This window comes from Heliangelus exortis, chromosome 23, assembly GCF_036169615.1.
Source record: "Heliangelus exortis chromosome 23, bHelExo1.hap1, whole genome shotgun sequence".
NCBI lineage: Eukaryota > Metazoa > Chordata > Aves > Apodiformes > Trochilidae > Heliangelus > Heliangelus exortis.
The window spans coordinates 5,693,762-5,717,633 of NC_092444.1; the positions used below are offsets into that span (position 1 = coordinate 5,693,762).

Sequence of the window (23,872 nt, forward strand, 5' to 3'; positions counted from 1 at the left end):
CAGCCACCTTCTGCACCTCCTCCCCATTCAGCAGCACGGAGGAAATTGTCAAACAAGGGTTTAAAAACCTATCCAAGGGTTTAAAAACCTTGGAGGCCAGACTGGAGAGATTGCTAAGAGCTGAATATCAATCTCCATCACATCAGCCCTGGCTGTGCTTCACATGCAACGTGCACCCTTAGTAGCAGATGAAAAGCACCTGCAGACTCTTCCAACACTCAGAATTCAAGCAAACTCAATTTTCATGCTGAACATCAGAATATGTCCACCTCCTCTTTCAGAGCTATTTCCAGTCCTGTTTACAAGTATCACTACAGCCAAGTTACAAACCTCTCTGTACTCCTGCACCAGACAGAGTGATCTGTCTCTGTTCCACTGATGTCTGACAAATGCTGAAAGCAGTGCTGCCCTGAAATGTCCCTCTTGCATGTGGCATGAGAAACATTACAGCACAGGTCAGAAAGTGGAGACAAACTCAACATTTGTGTTATGTGACATGAGAGGGAGAGCCAGGGAAGGATGTGTCAGTCTGCTGCTGACATCAGTGGATAACCTTGAACAACCTGATGCATGGAAATAATTCCTGATGCTACTCTGACATTCTATTTGCTCTCCAACTGCTTTCAAAAGCATCATCTCAGACTCTGCACACGTACATATGTTGCTCTGACAGAATGCAGCTAAAAATGGCTCCTCCTCACCTACCCCAGATGCACTGTGGGTGCTCTCATCAGCTGTGCTTCAAGTCTCCTTTGTAAAAATAGCAATATTTTAAAGGCATTAAGCTGGTATCAAAAGTAATATCCATGGCAGATTTGCCAAAGCATGTGTTATATCACAGTTACCATGTTTATAGCTGGCAGACAAAATAGGATGAGGTTAATTGACTGAGGAACAAACTGCATCAGTATATTAGCTCGTTATTTCTCCTGCCTTCAGGATGACCTACAGAAACAACTACTCCTGTGACTTTTCTTTTGTGTCACACTTTGTAACATTAACATTAGGATCTCATCTCTGACATCTCTGAAGACTGATGATTTGATCTTACTGTACTTACATCCTGCATTTAGCTGAGAAAATAAGACACTTAGCAAATGGCTCACCAAGCAGGAGTGCTGGGACTTTGCTAAGATTGTACAAAGAAGAAAGGTGAAAGCTGTATTACTGTTCCTTTCCCAGCATGTCACACAAATCAGCTTTTTCACTGCATCTCCTTGATCTCTCTTGTTGGAAGTTGCATCTCTCTAGCAACTGCACTAAGGAAATGGACTGGAAGGGAAATGAATTTTCAGACTCCTAAGTTCCCCTGCTATCCTTTTCATTTTGCTCCTTTATAAAATGCATTTTTAGGGTATAAGGTTACCAGGTAAACCTGAACCTAAAACTTGCACACACAGAGTCACCCCTCTGTCTCCATTCCATCAAATACAGCCACCTTTTGTTCACACCAAAAGAACTAACAAATTTCAGCATGAGGTTTTTGATTAATTGTGCAACAGACCTTCCCTGCAGTACAAACTCACCCCTCTACAGCCCTCCCCCACACCAGAAGCTGCTCCTTTCCTTCATGGCCCTACCATTTTGTGAGTTCCAATAAAGAATATTGCATGCTTCTTACCATCCAAAGACAGCCAGTCATGCTGGGACGAAGGCAGGGTTGGCAGAGCTCTGGCTTTGTACTCAAACACCACAGAATTGGAGATGATCTGATTGTTGAAGGCAACTTGCAAAGTCACAAGCCCAGTGTCATGAGCTAGAAGGAAAGGGCATGTGGTAAGACAGAGACCTCCCCACAGAAATGCACAGCTAGATACAACCCTACTGATCTCCCCATGTGCTGAGCAGCAGGATAAGGGCAGATGCAGTGAAAGGGAGCATTTGACAATATTTTTTGTAACTAAACCACTAAGGAGTCCAAAATGCCAACCTGTATTTTCAAACATGAAGAGTAAGCTTGAGAGTCATCATGTGGGTTGTTTTGGCAGGAGGCAGAATCACACGTGTTCATAAAGATTAAACATCCTCACTGGATTTCCAGTGGGAAGCTAGGGCCTAGCAATGAAGCTAAGTTATTCTCCATATACCTGAGGTCATCCAGCACTACTGAAAATTCCTGCAAGGAGGCTTGAGGTGCTCTTATCCTGTAAGCACCAAGGATAAAGTGCAGAATATAGGCAAATTAAGAGTCAGCAGAGAAGTGAGTGCACCCCTGAGGAACAGTTGCTCTTTAATCTGCTATTTCAAAATTAAAGAAATACTTAGAATGATTTTATATTATTTAAAATGGTTATTTTAAAGCTAATTCAGAGCTTCTAAATAACATTTGTTGTGATGTATCAAGATCCTAAATTGCAGATCTTACTCTAAATAGGTCAGAGAAAAAGTAAAAGCTGCTTGACCTTTATTCACTACCTTCCACAATATGTCCATGAGCTTAGTTAAGACACATACACAACACTATGAGGCTGAGAACTTGCTCTGAAAGCCCCAGCTTTAGGAGAGAGATGTTCCTTACCTGGGCAGTAGCAGCGCAGTACCCCTGGCTGAATTAAAGATGCAGGCACTGAGATCTGATCAAACAGACAGCTGTAATTATTGCTGGCTTCCTGCCATGGACCAGTAATTAGGACTTTTACTCCTCCCTGTGAAGAGCAGAGGGGGGTGGGGATGGGGGGAAATAGCATTACAGAAGACATCTCCAGAGAGGGCCGTGTCCTGAGATGGCAGATGAACCAGGCTGGCACTTGATGGCAGTGGATGGCACAGAGTGGGGCTGTGTTTGCACAGGTCCTTCCATCCACCACACCCCCAGCACCAGGGCTGTCCCAAGGCTGTCCCAGACCAGAGAACCACAGAACCATCTGGGTTGGAAAGGACCTCTGGGATCAGCAACTCCAACCCTTGATCCACTGCCACTGTGGTTCCCAAACCATGGCACTCAGTGCCACATTCAGTCCCTTCTTAAAAACCTCCAGGGATGGAGAATCCACCCCCTCCCTGGGCAGCCCATTCCAGTGCCTGATCACCCTTTCTGGAAAGAATTTTTTCCTAATATCCAACCTAAACCTTCCCTGGCAGAGCTTAAGCCCATGGCCTCTTGTCTTACTGATATCTGCCTGGGAGCAGAGCCTGACCCCCCCTGGCTCCAACCTCCTTTCAGGGAGCTGGAGAGAGTGATGAGGTCTCCCCTGAGCCTCCTCTTCTCCAGCCTCAACACCCCCAGCTCCCTCAGCCCTTCCTCACAGGACTTGTGCTGGATCTCTTCCCAGCCTCCTTGCTCTTCTCTGGACCTGCTCCAGCACCTCAATCTCCTTCCTGAGCTGAGGGGCCCAGAACTGGACACAGGACTCAAGCTGTGGCCTCACCAGGGCTGAGCACAGGGGCAGAATCCCTTCCCTGGACCTGCTGGCCACACCATTCCTGATACAGCCCAGGATGCCCTTGGCCTTCTTGGCCACCTGGGCACACCGCTAGCTCATGGTCACCTTCCTGTCAATCCAATCAAAACCTTCCTCCTCCATCCCCTGTCAGGTGCTCTCTGCCAAAGAACGCCCCAAAGACGACGTTTTAGCGCCTGACACTATTGCTGGGGAAGAAACGCAGAGGCCGCAGGACTGGGGGCAGCAGCGGGGCCTCCACCGGGGAGAGAACCCAGGCCAGCCCGGGATACGGGCCCTGGCCCCGCCATGCCCCCTCTGCCACTGCCTCCCGTCCCATCCCTTCCCCGCGGCCCTGCTGCCCTCGGGCGGCCGCCGGCGGCAGCGCCTCCCGCCCGCCCTCAGGAGCGGCATCCTCGGCGGCCTCGCACCCCGCCGGGCCGGGGCACAACCGCCGCGGGGAACCGAGGCCAACACCGGCCCCATCGCCCCTTGCTCTGCCGCTGGAATCCGTGGCCGAGCTGCTCGAGTGGGTTCCGAGCGCACACGGTGTGTGGAAAGCCGGAGGAGGACGTGTGGGTCCTGCTGAGGGCTGGAGAACCCACACAGCCAGAACGCAACCCTAGAGCAGCGTTGGGTCTGAAAAACCTTCAGTGAGGCTACGGAGATGCATGAAACAAAAATAAAACCATCTCTGCTAGCAGAAGTCAAACGACTCGTTAGTGTAGCAATAAATAACAACAACAACAAAAATACATTTCCATGGTAGCAGCAAAACAAAGATTTTCACCAGAAAGGGTGCAGGTTTGCTGTCAGAACTTTCTGTTGATTTTTTTAGGACCTTCTGCACAAGCAAGAGTCAGACTGTCCAGACAACAAAGTACAGCAGTATCTGTCACCCAACACAGCCAAATGTCCCCCCGAAACACCATGCCCCTCGCAAAGGAAGCCTAAGTGGGTTCAGCTCTTACCAGTCCATCATTGCTCCATGTTAAGCAATCAATAGATAACACCAGTGGTGACCACCACAGACTGTGTCATGTTCCAGAGAAGGAGCAATGACAAGGTCAGACCCAGTTTTCTACTGAGACAAGAAAAGTACAGTCCAACTTGTAATTGCTCTGATATGGGTAACCTTGAAGCTGTCATGGGGGGAAACACTCTCCTTTTCAATGAAACAAAGCATTTCTGTTCGGGTGCTTCCTAAGTGAAGGGCCCTGTCCCACTAATGAAATGCTTAATTAAAACCGCGCTCAGACATGCAAATGGCCTTGGATTCTCTGACTTCGAAGAGATATATTTTTAAAGCCTTGCCAAAGCTTTAACAAAGCAGCTCTTTGGGAGCCCTTATTAACAAAGCAACGAAAGATAAACCGGTAAATATTCCTGAGTAAAAAGCCCTAAGACTTACCTCAGGGTAAGACCATTCTGGTGAATAATCTGTCACCACGAACAAGCGTCCGCTCTGCTGTAGCAACCCCAAAGTGCCTTGTGCTGCAGCTGCTGAGACCACCTCAGCCACATGCATGTATGCCATGGTGCTGGCTCCAGTCTCTGTGCTGCTGAGCTGCATGTTGGCTTGCTGAGGACTGCAGCAAGGAATGCACATTTCAGCCTGGTTGTATGTTGCTCTGTTACTGTCTTCAGGCTGAGACAGTCCGGCACTGTCCCCTGACACCAGCTGGTGCCCATAGAGAGCATTGCTCCCACCTTCTACCGATATGAAATCGTTAATTAGATCAGAAAACTGGTTGCTGAAGGAGATGTCAAAGTGGTCCAAGTTAAGCTCCATGTTGGAGGAGTTATTTAAGCTGGGATGGGCCACGGGATAGAGTCCTTGTACCATGTTTCCTTGGAGAATTGGGAGATTGTTCCCATTCCTGATACCCCCGTTGGCCTCAGGCTGTAAGTAGTGTTCCGTGCTGCAGGCTTGAAGATCCCCTGATTTAAGTAGATTTTCATTCCCTTCTGCCTGCTGGGAGGTCTCCATGGGAACTTCAGCTTCTGCAGTCATAGCCTGGAAGTTTGCTTGGAACTGCATGAGCTGGAGAGAAGAAGTGGACTCTATTCTGGTTTCCACTGTGCCATTACAGTTGGAAGTGGTTTGGGAGGAGGACTCTGTTTTCACACTGGGGATTCCTAACGTGTTCACAAATGAGCCACTTGTGTCATTCAAATTGTTGTGAGTGTTTTGCTCAAGGGGAAGAGGTTTGCTGGCATCCTGCAGAAAGAAGCTGGGGGAAGGGGTCTGATGAACGTGAGGGCTCTGAACAGTCTGATTGAAGCTGGAAGAGTAGTCCTTGTTGGAGTCAATGGCACTGAAGTCCATCTGCTCCAGGGTGGTACTTGGGCTCAGACCCCCTCCAGATGGAAGCAAACCCGAACCAGTAGTGAGGGTGAGAGTGTTGGATGCAGAAGTAGAGGAAAATGCTTCTTTGGACATCTGTTGCTCGAAAGATGTGTCCTCGGTTTTAATTTCCTTTGTGAGGGTTGTATTGAAATTGAAGCTACGTTCTGTTGTGGGTGACTGTCTTATGTTGGTACTGATGCTGTCATTTTTCATACCTCCTCCACCATATGTCTGCCCTTGCTTGGGATTGTTAAGAAAACAGTCAGGGTCAAAATTCATGGTGGTTTCTGGAATTTTTCTATTTCCATCTAAAGTAGTGGAGAGCACGAGTTCCTCAGAGACAGTGCTGGGTAGCATCGACAAGCTCTCTGAACTGCCAGTTGTTGGGAAAGCAAATTTGTGTCCATCTGAACTCACAGCAAGTACCAGTCCTTGCGCGGCTGCATCTGAGGAGAGAAGGTGTTGATTTGGGCCGGAGGTGGGTGACATGGTGTACACAGCTTCACTGGTGACTTCTGACATAAACACGGTGGCACTTTGTGACAAGCTTCCCATAACTGATGCTACAGCCATACTGGACACCCCAGTCACAGCCGGGCTATCCGCCATGTCGGGGTCACTGTTCAATCCACTGCTGATGGACACGGGAGAATTCTGTGTTGTGTCAGGGACCTCCACCTGGTTCGTGGAAGAAACCTCGGTGCTGTTTTGATGAAGCAACACGGGTTTGGCCACTTTGCCGTTCCTCTTCTCTCGGCTGGAGGCCTTGCCATGGCTGTGCTCGTTCTTGCCTTCAGAAACATCGTTGTTTTGTACCTCTGAGTGAGCGCTGTACCCACCTGTCCTTGGTTCCACCTTTGGTGATATGATGCGGTGTTTGGCACTGTTACACTTGTGATGCACACTGCTGCCTGCCCCTGTGTCAGAAAAACAACACCTGCCATTCAGTGGATAGCAAAATCAAGACAATGCCAGCCACCCACCTTAGGGCTGCAGCAAAGGAGAGTTGTGCTTATGTGGCACACAGGTGAGAAAGAGAGACCTTGGAAATAAAATTAATTTCTCACCAGTGCTGGATTTACAGCTCCTTTTCCATCTAATGTGTAGGGTGCACGTTTGCACCCTTCCCCTCACCCCACGTAGCACCTACCCCCCTCCTCCCTGCCCCATCAGACAGCACCTTAGGAAGAGAGGAATCAGCATCTAGACAAGTTTTGGAGTTATTTAAACAGCAAAGTCTGCAAAGTCTGCTGTCAGTTGTAGCAGGGAATTTCTGCCTCACAGGTCCTGCTTCACTTGAATCACGGACAGGACACCAGGCCATGGAATCACAGAATCAGCTGGGCTGGGAAGGACAGGATGCCACTGGCACACTGCTGTACACACAGATGTGCAGCTCTTCTTGCTGGCTGATGGCTGATGTCGGGTGGTTTGACAACCTCTCTCAGGGGTTGGATGCTGACTGGTAATCTGGAGGTGACAGATGCCACATCAAGCTCCTGTCCCCAGCATCACCCTGCTGCCTAGATTGCAGCCCTTATCTTCTTGTCATCAGTGTGCCTATTACAGCTGCCAATCAAATTATTAAAGAAGGAGCAGGTTAGCCAGCACCAAGAAGGCTTTCCCTCCCATAAGGATGGTGATGCATTTCTCTTGTTCTAAGCCATTCACATGCTGAGGGAGGAACATTTGGTACTTCAAGAGGTTGCTCACAGAGTGCACAATTAGTACTGGAGTGGCTGAGGAACGGTCAAGCAAAGGTCACAAGGAGACAACCCTGCAGGGACCTCAGCCAGCTGGTGCCTTTAATGGCCTGACAGAAAGTGAACACCACCCGAGGTCCTGGGAGCTGGGAAATCAGGTGGAATGAAGTCAACAGCTCTGTCTGCAAAGGCATCTTGGCCACAAACTCTGGCGCAGGAACTGCTTTTGTTGTTTAAAGAAGAACAGCCCATGAATTTTTGATGTTTCTTTCCTTAATTGATTCATTTTCCCCAGAATGAGGTAAGAACATTAATTATGGTGCTGTATAATGACTAAAGGGGGAAAGAAACCTCCTTATAGCTAATGGCTACAATTATAAATGCCATCTTCTGGGTAACATAAAGCGTCCGTGTAGCTGCTGCAATTTACTAAATCTTCTGTTCCTTTGCCCTTGAAGGGGAACTTCTCTATTATGTGCTCAAGATTTGAATCAGGTCACTTAAAGTAGTTCAGGGCAGTGCTTCTGAGACTAAATGCAATATTAAACCTCTCTATTCTCTTAGGTATAGAGATGAACAGGAACAAGGAAGAGGCTTTCATGCTGTCATCTTTGCAGCTGATGATAAGGAACCAGTGTGTGAGCAGTTACAAAACAAAGTGATACTGTTATGTTAAAAAGCAGACAGCAGACTTAGCACAAGACAAAACATCAAAGGGAAGAATAAAAGTATTCATGTTCAGATCTGCAAGCCTGGATCAAACACTGAGCCTTAAGGGTTGAATTTTAATCCAAACTCAGGTATTTCAGAGGTCATAATTCTTACTTAAATCTTGATTGGATAAGGCAACTGCCCCCGAAAAGAAAAAATAAACTCTTTTAAGCACTGACAGCTTTCTTTTATAAATTTTGCTATAGACTAATCAATGTGTCATATATTTCACTTTGCCTAAGTATTAGGAAGGGGTGGCTATAAAGCAGATGACTTGGAAAAGTGAATCACTCATCTTCCCACTCTCTCTAAAATGTGCATACTGAGGATGCTGTTTCTTGCTACTGTACTCTTACTGAAAACAAAGCCATCTTCAACAGGAAAGAAATCTCCTGTATTTTCATGATACCTAAATAAAACCTGTCTTATCCTAGTGATGCCTTAACCACCTAAACCCATTTACTTCAGCAAAGGGGGCTGTAGAGCAAGCAATTTGGATGGTGAAGTGGGAAGGAAGACCATCAGATTTTGACATTTTGATAATAAAATTTGATCAGGTAGAAGAGAATATGCCTTTTTGAGCAGGTCACACAGAGCACGTATTAGAACTTGCAAAGTACAAACTGTTGCCTTTTTTTCCAGAAGTCCCAGCCTCATCTTTTTATGAGATTCCTGTCACCTGGGTTCACCGTTTCTCAGCATTTCATGAGACAGCACTTTTAGCACTTCAGTACTACAAACCCTTCCCTTTATCCACACATAATTTGGTGCCCTCCCAAGGTACTCACCCAAGGTACCAGTGCAGAGACAGTTGTGTGTCCGAGGCTGGGGTTTGGTCTGGTGGCTGTCGAGGATCTGCTGCACCAGCTGCTCCACTGAGAACCCTGAACTGCTGTTGCCATTGCTGCATGTCCACTTAATGCCATGAACTGCAAAAAAACCAGTAAAACTTCCCATCAGGAACTTCAAAAACATGCCAGGAACCATCAAAAGGCCCCTGCAAAAGATCAGCAGAAACCAATTCCTGCTACTTTTTGTCAGAACTGAAGGAGTCCTGTAAAAAGCAACAGTAATGTTTATTTACTATTCCCTGCTCCCTGATATCCATAGGCTCCCAACTGGAATTCCTGGATTAGGTACATAAAGGGAAAAGAACCCTCAGTACAGTATTTTCTGTGTCAGTTTGCTGTTCATGATGACTCTAAGCTGAAAAATTGGAAGGACTATGTGAATAATGCAGGTAACCTTCATTAAAACCTGAAAGCAACAAAATGCTCATGTTCCATTCAAGTAAAACAGTAGAATTCCAAGAAGCATTTTGGAGTCTTTTTCTGTCTAATATGAAAAATAAGTTAGTTTTATAATAAAATCAGCATCCATACACCAATATAATAGCAAATACAAACCTTCTCACAGGTCCTCAGAGTCAGATACTGGCTGGCAGCAGCACAGACCGACTCATCCTTTGGGAGTCACCAACAGACACTGGGTGAGTTCCTCCTCAGATTTAGACAACTTTTTAGTAATTTGGGAAAATGAACAGCAGGGTGATGTTGCAGAACATGTTGCAACCTGAAGGTCTCATTTCTTGGGGACTCTGGTGGCCTTTAGCTGTTTAAATAAGAATGCTCCACTACACGCACATAAATTATTTGATGAAGGGATCCCTCTCAGAATTTTTTAGATGCAGAATTTCATGGAGCAGTGATATTCTCCACCTGACTAGTATGTCATAAACAGCCAGTGGAACAGGATTGCTGCAGCTGCTCTGTGAAACAGCTTTATTGGTTTTTTACACCACCTGTTGCTGTGCTGCCTCATCACACCCTGATGTTACTTTGCCTGACAGCATCTCATCTTGGCCTAGGTTTGTATTACAGAAGTTGTAGCTTTTATTGGTGAGGCCAAATAACTTGCAGAAACACTGTAAATAAGATTCAAAAGTATTCTTCCTCATATCACTATTTAAAGTGCTGCAGTTAGTTCAGTAATGACTCTCTCTACGCTTGCTTGACAACCACATTTATTGTTATTGTACCCAACAGGTTTTTGCTTTCTAGTAGGTTCACAATTTTGAATTTGCTCTTAAAACTCAGTACCTGCTATTATGTCTAACTTGAAATTTAGAAATGCTCACTGCTCCAGTACCTCTACTCACATTAATTTGATTGTTCTAGGTACATTATTCTGTCACATGTGACGTTATGCCTAAGAGGTGATGTTCAAATAGCAGTTTTGCAAAAAATACAGTGACAGATTAAAAGGCATTAATGTATTTGGAATCCTTTCAGCTGTGCTACATGCAGTTACCAAACTGTAATTATTACTGAGAAACTTTGCATTAAGTTTTTTTTCTGGTTGCTCTAGAAATGCTTTGCTAAAGAAGTGAGCTCAGACACACACTGGTAATTTTATTTTTTTTACAAAATTTTTTTACAGCAGTGTGAGAGTGTTTGCTCCCCACTGCAGTGCACAGAGGGCAAGGCTGGGAAGTGAATCACATTCTCATGGTTTGTGTATTCATGATGATGGCTCTTAGTCTGAATCAAGCTGTGAGCTGGAAGCTAAAAAATAACAAACAGCTTTATATCTGGATATATAGAGTACCCTGCCTATTATTTTCAGGTCCTTCCAGTATAATAAAGTCCTGTCATGGATCTATTGCTACTGAGGAAAGGTCCCACTCTAGCCTGGCTCCAAGTGCTTCCAGCTTCAGTTTCTGTCCACATGGTGTGACTTTTTTTAGTGCTGATGCTCCCTGTATGTTATGAAGGTTATAAAATAAAAAGCCAGTGAAGGGTGACAGATTGAAAAAAAAAAAAAGTCTAGGTGCTGAATGCAAATTATCCACTATCTTGGCACAACCAACACGCAGATTTTCTCCCTGCCCCTTTTAAAGAAAAACTCCTGTGTGCTGGTGAGTTGTTAGGACTGAATATCAAATGCTATCAAGATGGCTTTTAACATGTCATGCTTGGCTTCCTGACACATAATGAATCAGCAGGAAAGGAGATTTCTATAGGGAAGTGCAGTATCAAAGGGAGGTTAATAAAAAGCATATACATACACTCTTCCTGTTTCTTAGTGGTTCAAAAAGTGAAACCACTGCAGATGTTTGATGAAACATATATAATACAGGAACAAGAAAAAAAAAAACCCAAAAAAACCGAAAAGAGTGAAGCTTAACAGAAATTCTGGGACATACTTTAATCTGGATTTCTGTTGAGACTCCTCTTGCATTTCCTTATAATTAAGAAAGAAAGCTTCAAACTGCTTCAACACTTTTCTTTCCAGTATTACCATGAATGGATTGCAAAGTTGCTGCATTATAGCAGCAACACGGTCCCTGCCACGCACCCTCTGCACAGCGCCTGCAGCACTAATGCAGCAGAGCTGAGAATTCCTGGTATTTCACTGGGTGTCTGAAGTGGAGACTTGAGGCTCCAGGAAGGTCCACAATTAAGAATGCTGCTCCTAGGAAATGCCTCCAACCTCTCCTTGTTTCTTCTGTCTTCCTTTGTGACAAAAAACAAGAAACATGACCTTTCAGTATTGGATGAGTGCCTTCCCGTTCATTTGCACCATCAGGACTTTGTTTGACCATCATGAGCAAAGGAATGAAAAAATTATCTACATTATGAGCAAAAAGACAGCTCAGAAGCCAAAGGAATCTCTCACACACAAAAATATGATTGTCCAGATTTCTTGTACCACTATTTCAGCCACATTCTGCTGCTGGTGGTTCTCAGTCCTCCACAATTACCAGCTCTATTACCAGCTCTGTTTTGAGGGGCAAGGGCATCTCTTTTCTTCTTTCAGTAATAATGATGACATCTCCCATCTCTGATGGGACCAAAAGCTGCCTTGCTTCCTGCATTCCACTCTGTTGACACTGGATGGCTGTTTCCATGGCAATGGACCATTGGAAATGGCAGCCTTGTCCCTTCAATATTTGCTGCATTGGTATTGACAGAAATAAGGGTCTTGCTCTGATTTCTCAGTTCAGCTGGAGGAGAATTCCATTAGGTTTTTCTTTCCATATCCAGACACCTACACACAATTCAGCTTTTTCTTTTTTTTCCCAGATTTTCCAGTCCTCTGTGTCCACTTATCACTGGTTATGAAAGAAAGATTTCTTGTGCCTGGCTGCTGGGGATGCAGGTGAAGATCACCTTGCACATTTGCTGTTTCTTCATGACATTTCTTGAATTTTAACATCTTTGTAAGGACTTGTACAGACGTTTCACTGTTAGCTGTTCCTGGAAGAGAAATCTTTCTTCCAAAACAAGACCTTTCCTTGAAGCTCTGCTCAGACACAACTGGAGGCTTGATAGCAAGTGGGAAGGGGTTCAGGTACCCGAAGAGAGGACCAGGGGAATGTGACTCTTCTGAAGCTGCTTGGAGTGGGATTTCTGTGACTTTTATGTACAGTGAAAGCAATTTTTATCTCCAGACACCTGAAATTCAAGAGTTCTCACCCATGAAAGCACAGTGCTGAAGAGATAACACTCTCAGGCTCTTCTCAGCCATCCACAGGGAATCCCGTGGACTAAAGAGATGATCCTTGGAGTTCTTGCCCTCGACGACATCCATCAGGACAGAGCTGCCATCCCTGGGCCCTTCCCTTCCGCAAGACTCGGAATTTCTGGTCCTGTTTGCTGAACAGCCCTGCTTCCTACCTCGGGATTACACGAAGCTCAATTAAAGCACGAGGGAGTTCGTGTCAGAACCAACCTCCTCTGGGTCAGCATCCAGAGCCTCGCCACACAGGGACGCTGCGGCCGCTCCTCCGGTCCCTGGACCCCAACCCCTCCAGTCCCCGGACCTCAGCCCCTCTGGACCCCAACCCCTCCAGTCCCCGGACCTCAGCCCCTCTGGACCCCGAACCCTCTTGATCCTGGACCCCAACCCCTCCTGATCCTGGACCCCAACCCCTCCAGTCCCCGAACCCTCAGCCCCTCTGGACCCCGAACCCTCTTGATCCTGGACCCCAGCCCCTCCTGATGCTGGACCCCAGCCCCTCCAGACCCCGGACCCCAACCCCTCCAGTCCCCAGACCTCAGCCCCTCTGGACCCCGAACCCTCAGCCCCTCTGGACCCCAACCCCTCCTGATCCTGGACCCCAACCCCTCCAGTCCCCGGACCTCAGCCCCTCTGGACCCCGAACCCTCAGTCCCTCCGGACCCCAACCCCTCCAGACCCCAGACCTCAGCCCCTCTGGTCCCCGGACCTCAGCCCCTCCGGACCCCAACCCCTCCTGATCCCTGGCCCCAGCCCCTCCGGACCCCAACCCCGAGCCCCTCCAGCTCCTCCGGCAGCGGGATCCCGGCCACAGCCCCGCCCGTCCCCGCCGTCCCCACCAGGTGGCACCAGCGGATAAGGAACGGGAGGGGCGGGAGGACGCGCGGGGGACACACGGGGGACACACGGGGGTCCCGCAAGCCCCTCGCAAGGACCCGGACAAGCCGAACCCCATTTCTGAAAATTTGTCCCGGTAATGAAGGGGTTCTGAGCTGCATCCTGGAGAGACGACCCTGGCTGGTGGGGTCCCAGAGGAACCCACCTAGGACCTAGTATTGATTTTTTTTTTCTAATCAATAAATAAATCCCACAGCCAATTCTAGTAACATGTAAGTACTACTACAGCAAAACTGGACATCCACATTACTAAACCCAAACTCTTTTAAAGAATCTGCTCTTTGTACATAGAGGTCTGCTGAAACTGAGCTGGCAAGCTTCAGTTTCCACTGAGAGTCCCTCTGTAGATCTGACAGACTGCTTGGGGAATGGTAAAAATCATCCCACCCAACACTTCTGCACAACTGAACCGAGATTAACTCTTAAAAAACTTTAAACATAGTCACTGAAATCGAACAGAAATTTAAGTCAAGATAAAATCACCCAATGACTCAATTCTTCCAACCATATTAACACCGATTACTGCTTTTTCAACTTCATCCTGAGCTACACACATTCAGTGCCCTCTCTGGATGCAGCAGCTCAGGGATGCAGTTTCAGGTCACCTCCACCAGCTCCATTGTCACGGGCAGAACAGGGAGAGACACTCAGTGCCTGTGCTCAGAGGTATTAAATCTGACAGGTGCCAGGAGAAACCTCCCCTCTCCCCAGCTGTGGCTGTGTGCAGGCAGCACAAGCAGGAGCAATCAGTTTCCAAGGAGCAGAGCAACAAAAAAAAGCTTTTTCCTGAAAGCAAGCTCTTAATTCTAGTGGACCTGAAACACGGATTGCAATGGAGCACCAGCTGTAAGCTTGTAACTCATGCTTTGCCAGCTGAGGGATGAGAAAGCCAAAAGGGGATGAATTGGAGAAACCCCCAACATAATCCAGCCCACAATTTCCTGATCATGTGGAGTTTATATACAGATTTCTGCTGTGCTGGATTCTGCCACTGCATTTTGCTTTTACCACCAGATGCCTCTGAGGACATCTGCTAATCTGTTCAGAGAAATCTCAAAGCAAGACTATTATAGGGCACAAGTGGGATGGAAAAATTGAAAGCCATGCCAAATGGAGGCCCATCCGTCATCCCAGGCATCCTGAAATGACTTACAGGTGTCTGAGACAATGTTCTCACCAAATTTCCATGTGTTATCGCTACCCATTTTGCACAAATGTCCTACAAGGTTGTAGCAACACACATGATGACCCTTTGGATTCAGACAACCAGCTAGGATGGTGCTAAAAGTCAGATGGCAGGACTGCCAGGACATTTCAGTGGAGGCTTTACAGCCCTCCCCTTGCTCCCTGACCATGTGCACACCTCTAGGACAAAGCACTACATCTCCTAGGCAGGAAGGAGAGAGAATTTATCCTCCTGGAGGTCATGAATAGTCTATCCAGGCCTTCCAGGCTTGTCTGCTTCTGTCCCAAGGAGCATCAACAAGGATTGTCCAGACAGGACAATCAGGAGCTCCTGGTTGTCCCAGCTCGAAGGCAGGTGATAAATATATCAGAACCAAACAAAAATCCAAAGGCAGGAAAACTAAAGCCCAATCACAGCATTAGAAAAGCCCACCTCAGAAGCCAGACAAGAAGCTCTGGGTTTGCAGAGGTCTTCTTCAAGAGAGAAGAAGCCACCCCTTGGCAGTCTGGACCTGAGGGCTCACAGAGGGGATCAGAAGTCACCTCAAGGAGATGATGCCTGTGCTGGACTCCTGCCAAACACTTGCTGGAGCCTGGACTGACCTTGGGATGATGCAGTGGTTAAGAGAAGGAGCCAAGTGAATTATGGATGCAAGAAACATGAGCAAACTCCATGCTCATCCCAGGCAGGGTCTCTGCATTTCAGGAAACACAGTTTGATGTATTTGTCTGGCTCCAGTGCTCAGACTGATGCCTCTCTCCCTGCCAACCATCTGCCACATCATTTTTAGTTCTCCAGGCACAAATGGCCAAGGGAACATGTTTCCAGCCTTTGGCTGCCACACTGACTCTCTGCTCTCCTAGATTCTGATATAAAAGCTTTTTTTTTTTTTTGACAAAGGTCAAAAGCTTTAATACCCAACTCTGGTCCAGGCTAAGTAGGACTTGAACGAACAGCACTTGTTCTCAGTGAGTCAAGAATTGGTCTCTGTCACCAGCCTCTGACCAGAAGGAGGCATTTTCCCCAAAGATAGAACCAGTATCAGCTTCTCCTAATTCTGAATGACATTGATGGTCTGAAACAGGATACAAACCCATCCCTTTGCCTCTGGTGTCCACGCATACCCTGGCTGTATCATCACTAACTCATCTTCAGTGTGAAATTCTGATGGAAAATGGCAACCAAGGAAACAAAACAATCAACAAAAACCTCACACAGCTTCCCAGACCAGAGGAATAAAACTAGATGGACTGCAATGTGAGACAGGTAAAAGGGCAAGGCTGTCACTTCACCAGCAACACCACTTTGATTAAGTCATCGACAGATCTGCTTTAGGGCAGAGAAATTTGGAAACATCAGGCAATCAAACTGTGAAGTCTGTGAAAGAATGTGATTAATGCAAAAATGTGATGAAACTAATGTGCTTGGCTTCAGAATTTCATGGCACACCCAATACTGGAACCAAATCTGATGGCTTCTTGGCTGCCAGTGTCCCTCTGTGTTCCCCAAACACAGTTATCTGTGTCCTCTTTGTTTTCTAGGTCTGATCAGAAGCTAAAGGTTTTATTTTAGCTACATTTCTAAGGATGCATTTCCCAGGGTAAGTACCCACAAACAGAGGAATGTATATGCATATATACTCTGAAGACTTGGGCAGAATTTCACTCTTCCCTCTTGAGACACTAAAGAGCCAAGTGTTATTAAATTTATGGTGAGCTTGTTGTAGTTTTCATAAAATTTTCTTGATGTACTGCAGATTTTTTAAGAGGCTGCTACTTCCTCTCCTATTTAATGCTAGGGCACTCATCCAGTCTCAGGTACACCTTCCTCATCTTTTTCATGGTTTTTCTGATTTCTGGTTCAAGTTATCAGTTTCAGGGGCAAATATTCTGTCCAGCATATGTGTTGTTTTCTCTCTTCTTTTCTATCTGTCTGCTGCCCTCCAGTTCTGTCTAGGAAAGGAATAGATGGGCCAGCAGAGCTTGGGATACAACAGAGGAGTGGTGCAAATTCAGATCTAATGCTGTGGTCAGCAGGACACTGATCTTTCACTGATGGTTGAGACATCAGAATGGACCTCAGGGCTGTGACCTCTAATTACAGAAAGCTGGGCACAACACCAGCATCTGAGCAGGGGCAGGGGTGAGGAAGAAAAGCAGACCTGATGCTTGTTGACTCAGATGCAAGCACCTAGGCTTGATATTGTGGCTTCTCCAGTTAATTTTCTCTTGCTTACAGACCCACATTATGCCTAAACTTGCTTGCACTGCAAAAAGATGTTTGCATGCACACTGGAAGATGCTCTTCAGAGGAAGACAGACAATGTAACTTTGATGTAAAGTAAAATATACTCCAGGGCAGTCGTGGAGAACTCCACAGAGCTGCCTGTTTGTAGAACAAACTTCCAGGTCACTCTGCACATCCAAGCAGCCTCTTCTTTAGGCTGGGAAGTGTAAAGCAGTAGTAAATGAGACCCACCCTGACACACTCAGCTCCACAGGGTCCATCTGTAAACACCAGCAACCCATCCTGGGTGCTGAGCACACAACCAGGGACTGCCCATGAGGGAAGAAACCTACTGCTGATTCTCTTGTGACCAACAAGGTGTCTAAAAATGATGCTTGAAAATACCAGACCATGGGCACCGTTTTGTTTCCTAGTGTGGAGGGGACCTTTTTTAGGATGAGACCTTTTTGGGGACAGTCTGGGCAGCTCTCAAAGGCTGCATATCCCATATCTCTGAATATTGGGAAGAAAGAATGTGCATGAGATGCAAGCTGAGTTTGACAGTGACAAATGACTCCTCTGCAGGGAGGTGGTGGTAGCGAGAGACACCCTACCCCTGAATTAACCCTTTTTAAAGCAAAAGAGGAAAAAAAAAAAAAAAAAAAAAAAGCCACCAGATACTCACACATGGGTTTGAGCTGCCCAATGAGCTCCTCTTTTGTCCACTTTGCCCATTCCTTCTTGTCTGTGTTTATTGAGCACAGGATGGGGCCACACGGTTTCCCGCAGTCCTCGATGGCAGGGACGTTCAGGTAGTGAACCAACACGATGTCTGGGTTCTGTGGGGAGAGCAGAGCAAAAAGTTACACCCATGGGCCTCTCCTTCTGCTCAGGGATCTCTGCCTTTACCTTCCTAACTAAAATGATGGTTAAAAGCATCATAATTAGATCACAGTATGTACCAGGTTGTCCCGAGATCAGAGCTTCCCTTAAAAGAGGTGGCAAAAGATGAGGTTTGACAGTTTGGGTGATGAGAGGGACTAAAAGAGAGACAAGGAGGGAAAGAGGGAAAGAGGGAAAGAGGGAGACAAGGAGGAAAGGAGGAATGGAGAAAGGGGGAAAGGGGGAAAGGGGGAAAGGGGGAAAGGGGGAAAGGGGGAAAGGGGGAAAGGGGGAAAGGGGGAAAGGGGGAAAGGGGGAAAGGGGGAAAAGGGGAAAAGGGGAAAAGGGGAAAAGGGGAAAAGGGGAAAAGGGGAAAAGGGGAAAAGGGGAAAAGGGGAAAAGGGGAAAAGGGGAAAAGGGGAAAGGGGGAAAGGGGGAAAGGGGGAAAGGGGGAAAGGGGGAAAGGGGGAAAGGAGAAAGGAGGAAAGGAGGAAAGGAGGAAAGGAGGAAAGGAGGAAAGGAGGAAAGGAGGAAAGGAGGAAAGGAGGAAAGGAGGAAAGGAGGAAAGGAGGAAAGGAGGAAAGGAGGAAAGGAGGAAAGAAGGAAAGAAGGAAAGGAGAAAGGAGAAAGGAGAAAGGAGAAAGGAGAAAGGAGAAAGGAGAAAGGAGAAAGGAGAAAGAAAGAGAGAAAGAGAGAAAGAGAGAAAGAGAGAAAGAGAGAAAGAGAGAAAGAGAGAAAGAGAGAAAGAGAGAAAAGAGAAAGGAGAAAGGAGAAAGGAGAAAGGAGAAAGGAAAAAGTAAAAAAGTAAAAAAGTAAAAAAGTAAAAAAGTAAAAAAGTAAAAAAGTAAGAGGGAAAGGAAAAGGGAAAAGGGAAAAGGGAAAAGGGAAAAGGGAAAAGGGAAAAGGGAAAAGGGAAAAGGGAAAAGGGAAAAGGGAAAAGGGAAAAGGGAAAAGGGAAAAGGGAAAAGGGAAAAGGGAAAAGGAAGACGGGAAAAGGAAGACGGGAAAAAAAAGGAAGACGGGAAAAAAAAGGAAGAAGGAAAAAGGAAGAAGGAAAAAGGAAGAAGGAAAAAGGAAGAAGGAAAAAGGAAGAAGGAAAAAGGAAGAAGGAAAAAGGAAGAAGGAAAAAGGAAGAAGGAAAAAGGAAGAAGGAGGAAGGAAAAGGAAAAGGAAAAGGAAAGAGCTACAGAAGGAAGAAACTACAGAAGAAAAGACTATGAAAGAAAAACTACAAATGAAACTTCCATGTGGGAAAGGTGCCAGGAAAGTGGATGTGTCACACCTGAAGCCCTTTCCCTGAGAGGTCCTGGAATTGGTTCCAGTATTCCTGGTGCTTGTAGGTTAAGCCAAATACAGTGCAAGAAGTGGTTAAAAAAACACAAAAAGCTGTTAGTTTCAATAAGGAAAAATGCAGATGCAACATCTGTCTGACTCTTCTTTGCAGCTTCATCAGCACTAAGTGGTCAATAAATCAGACCAGCGTGGCATTATGTTGCCTCCATGGCTTAACCATTAATCTAGTGCCATTTCTCATGAAAAATGAAGGAGAAAACCTATGTGATAGCAAAAGTGTATACATTATCCAGAAAGTAATCATAGCATGTAATGGCTCTGCAGCCCTCCCTCCCAGCAGGATGCTTGGAGCAGCCAGGCAGCCCCCTGTGCTGCCCACTACCTGCTATTCAAATTAACCAAGTAAATCAGCTGCTGCTTGTTCCACCAGCCCACTCCATGTTTAGATTTTTCACATTAACAGAAACACAAAGCTGAAACAAGCTGGGCTGCTCCAGCTCCCCAGTTCTGGCAGGAGGGGAGGACAGGGATGCAAAGAAAAGCCCATCCAGCCTGCAAAGGGCTGATTAATGCTTGACAAGGGGATGGCAGGAACCCCCAGTGCTCCAGGGCTAAGAGGGAAACCTTCCTCTCATTTCAACAGCTGCCTTCTGCTTGCTTCTTCCTGCCCAAGATCAGTTCCCTACCCAAGGGAATCCACCTTTCTCAGGGAGGGCAGAACAATCACAAAACACCTCTCCCTCCTTGCTGTCCCCATCCCAAAGCATTTTCTTTTCTTTTTTAGCAAAAATCAAAAGCTATTTCTGGCCACTTTTCAGCTGCTGTTCAGCTGCTCAGCAACAGCAATCAGCTCAAGGCTAAATCTCACTGGTGGGGGCTTCCAAACCACCAATGACCACAGCTGAAGATTTTTTTCCTTCAGAAAAAATACCTCTGAGCTGAAAGTTTTGCATTTATATTCCCTGCTGGAAGGATGAAAGAAAATAAATCATCCTCAGGGATGATGAGCATCAGTGAATTTAATCCCAGCTACCCTGCAAGGAAATTACCCCCAAATCCAGCCCTGGGTCCCAGCAGCAGGAGTCATTATCTCTGCTCCACTCTGTGGCCACCTCACCCTGGCTCCCCCTGGATTCCTGTTATTTCTGTTACTTTAAACTTGCAAAGTTCCATGCATTATTAAAAACATGGAAGGTGAAACCAGCCCTTTCCTAATGGCTGAACCACCAAGCAAAAGGGCAGGGAGAGCAGAGGAGCAGATGCAGAAGCTGCTCCTGCATCCCCTCCCAAGCCCTCAAATTCTAAAAGGGTTTTTTTCTTTTCTGATGGCTCTTCATTCAAGAGGTTTGGATGAAAAGACTTCGTATTTTGAGGAGACTTTGTATTCCTCAAAGGGCTGAAAAGGAATTTCAGCTTTCTGGGAACCTGGCTTGCATCCACTGCTGAGTGGATTAATACCCAACAGATTATCCCCCAGAAAAAAGAATGCCAAAAGGTTTCCCTGTTTTGAAAGGCTGATGTTAGGTGATGCTTCACTACCCACAGGTAAAATAAAAACAGGGACTGAGAGTGTGGATCATCCATATAGAGGCTACAAACAAACCAAGGGATGAACCTGTTCCCAGACACACAGGGGTGCAGGTGACAAACTCCTCCACTCCTCCTCCTAAACCTGGAGGCTTTCTGAGCAGAGTCTGAGATACCTGAAGTATAAGGCACAAACACACAACACAGATGTCATAGGAATTTTTTCTTTTCCAGAGACTAAATCCTAGCTTTGGACAAGATTACTGTTTGAATCCCTGCCATTTCTTTATCTTGGAACTAATTTCTAACTGAGGTCATGCCACGGAAGGCAACCTGTTGGTGGATGCTTTAAAATATATAAATCTTTCACACTAACAGTGGAAACAACAACAACAAAAATAACATTAGCTTTAAATACACATCCTCTTGGCTCAAGTTCAGTCAAGCTGGGCCAGCCTAGTTAGGGGGAACAAGACAAGGAGCCCTGGCAGCTGAGAGCTGAAGCACCAGAGCACCTGGAAGAGAGGGAGACTCCAGAACTGGATGATAAAGCAGAAATTGTGCTGCAGAGCAGGACTCCTCTTCCTGGGAAATCCATTTCATCCTGTGCAGCTCTTTAAATTAACCTTTTATCTGATGCCTCTGGCTGCATGAAAGACCTGGGGGAACTTCTGTCCCTTAAAAAGCTTCCTCAGGAGGAGAGAACACTGGGTTCAGCCAAGCAGAGAGACAGTGGTGCAGATAGGGTTGTAAAGGTGGTTAAATCAGCATTTAAAGGTGGTTAAATCAGCATCCTGAGAGGCCAAGGAGCAGATGCTGAGTGTCAGGAGCAGGGAGTCCCCTCCAGGGCTGTCCCTTCCATCTCCATCACCACTCATCCTGGCCATGCCTGGAGCTGCAGGATTTACACCCTATGGATGCCACAGGTAGGAGCAGCTCCGGTCAGCCCACAGCTCTAAAATAGAGTAATTTTCCCAGTTTTTCAGCCCAAAGCTTTTTGAGGTGGTTTTTTTTGTTGTTTAAATTCATTTATTTTGAGTCAAGAGACTGGTGACAGACCAGTACAGCTCCACAGACTGCAAACAAGGGAATGACAAATCATGAAAGGCTTGGGAAGGTGAAAAATTATTTTAACCCTGTTGTAATTAAAAGAGTAAGATTTCCTTCAATTGTTTTAGAGGGAATCAAGACTTAATAGGGCTGCATGCTTTATAATGTGCTCCCTAGTTCCTCATCCATACCTTGGTAAGGGAAGATAAAATGAAATCAGTAGTTGCTCTCTGTTCTACATTTTAGGTCTCAAAAGAATGACCAGGGGGTACAGAGCCCCCACAGGCAGGGTTTGCATTAGAAAAATACAGGTTTTTTTTTTCTTTTTTCTTCCTTCTTTATCTTTTTTCTTCCTCTGGCTGCTTCTGGCATTCCTTGATAAACCATATTTCTCCCCAAACAACAAACTGTGCCTGTCCCATCCCTATGGCACCAGTGACAAGGCCAAATTCCCACTGCTCCTCAGGAGCTGTGCTCCCAGCTCCCAGCACAGAGCATCATCCTTGACTGAAACACTGATTTTTTCTCCACTTTCTGGTGGCAATGGCTGAATCTAAACATGAGCAAGATCTCCAGTAGAGCTGAAAGCAGAAGATCCCCCTGGAAAATCTTGGGAGAAGGAAGTAAAGGAGTGGAAAAGCTCCTGAAGCTTTTTTCTCCCCCCTTAGAAGAAAGGTCCGGGGTGGTGTTCAGCATTTTGCAATATGGGTAATTTGATATAAATTGCCCCAAGACAAGCAGAGTCCTGTCCAAGGAAAAGTCAGGACACCTCTTTATGGGTTTTTCTCTGTAGGTGAACCTGGCAACCACCCCGTGGGGTTAAAAACAGTCCCTGGATCAGCCTGGTCACCCTCAGGCAGCCTTCAAATAGTGCAAGCAGCAAAGTAAGAGTCTTAATACAGAATAAATACCATATGCTTACTAATACATCATCAAGTGTGATATATTTGAAGGTATTTCATACACAAAGAGCTGCCTCTGAATACTCCTGGGGATCACATTTACTTAATATGCACTTTGAAAGCTACAGAAAAATACAGCCCCGTAATTCCTGGCCTCCAAAGTTCCAAAAAGAAATTGATTTCTGACTTGCTTATTATCTTTCATAGCAATGCCTCTTGTGCTAGTAGAAGGTATAACAGAAGGGCAATATCATACAACTAGAAGCATGCAGCAAAATAAAACAAAGGGCATTTCTCTTTCTCCTGCAGGTATTATTCTTCCAGACAAGGGAAATGTCTTTTCATCGGTGTCACGGCTTCCAGCTGGAAGCTTTAACTTTCATGGGCAGCTGACAGGGACAAGATAGTTCTGCCATGAGCTAGGACTGCCTCTGTTTATCTAGAAACACCCAGTGGAACTGGTGGTGTGACACAGAAGTCCCATTGTCCTGCTGCTTGGGGACAGAAAGGCATCAGGGACAACTCCAGCCCTGCTCCTTGCTCCGGAGCAAAAAACCCAGCAGAGGTGGTGAGAACATTCACCTGGGAAGGGCTGAGGGGACCCAAATCTTGGGCACCCAAACGTGCAGGGTGTTGGCAACACCCTGCTCAGGGGACACCAATTGGCATCATTTTCCCCCCCAGCTGCAGAGCTCCCTGCCAAGGGCTGGCTCCAGGTTTCAAACCACACAGCCAGGCTGAGGAGCTGAAGGAGCAAAAGCTGCTCTTCCCTCTGTCAAACCATGGGTTTTACTGTTTCCATTCAATCCTTTATGACTCTACATCTGGAGTCTTCAACAACCAGCCCGAGACTTCAATAGCCATTGAACAGTCAGTCTCAGGAGGTGCCCGGGCAGCTGTTTGAGTGAGTTCAACAACCTTCTAAAGCTCTGTCATTGCTCACACACAAACACATAACCACGATAAAAGCATAAAGAAAAAACTTACATACAGCAACCTGCCCTACTCCAGCTTCCTTAGAGATCTTGTCTCTTCACAGCCACCCTGCTCCTGACAACCACGTCGTAAAGGGATGGATCCATTTGACCCAGCTCCCACATCTTCCATCCACTGCCTTTCAAGGGAGACAAATTTGCCAGGGACATCATCAAAGCACCTCCTCATCCTTGCTGCCACTTGCTCTCTTCAGCTGGCCAAGGCTTCACAACTCCCTCTGCAAAGCTTTGGGGTTCTTCAAACAATAA

At 46.3% G+C, this 23,872-nt stretch overlaps 1 protein-coding gene across 13 annotated transcripts in view; it reads right to left on the reverse strand.

The window, feature by feature from the left end:
• CAMTA1 (calmodulin binding transcription activator 1) overlaps positions 1 to 23,872 on the reverse strand; it is a 248,112-nt gene that overhangs the window by 37,876 nt on the left and 186,364 nt on the right. For all 13 annotated transcript variants that reach the window (XR_011730433.1, XR_011730434.1, XR_011730435.1 and 10 more), the window contains 5 exons: positions 17,660 to 17,813; positions 8,933 to 9,073; positions 4,792 to 6,647; positions 2,519 to 2,645; positions 1,622 to 1,756 (listed from right to left, as the gene is read on the reverse strand). Coding sequence is in view for 9 of the 13 variants with exons in the window: in XM_071767412.1 (XP_071623513.1) it covers positions 1,622 to 1,756; positions 2,519 to 2,645; positions 4,792 to 6,647; positions 8,933 to 9,073; positions 17,660 to 17,813 (2,413 nt within the window). In the remaining 4 variants the exon portion in view is untranslated. The remainder of the gene's footprint in view (positions 1 to 1,621; positions 1,757 to 2,518; positions 2,646 to 4,791; positions 6,648 to 8,932; positions 9,074 to 17,659; positions 17,814 to 23,872) is intronic.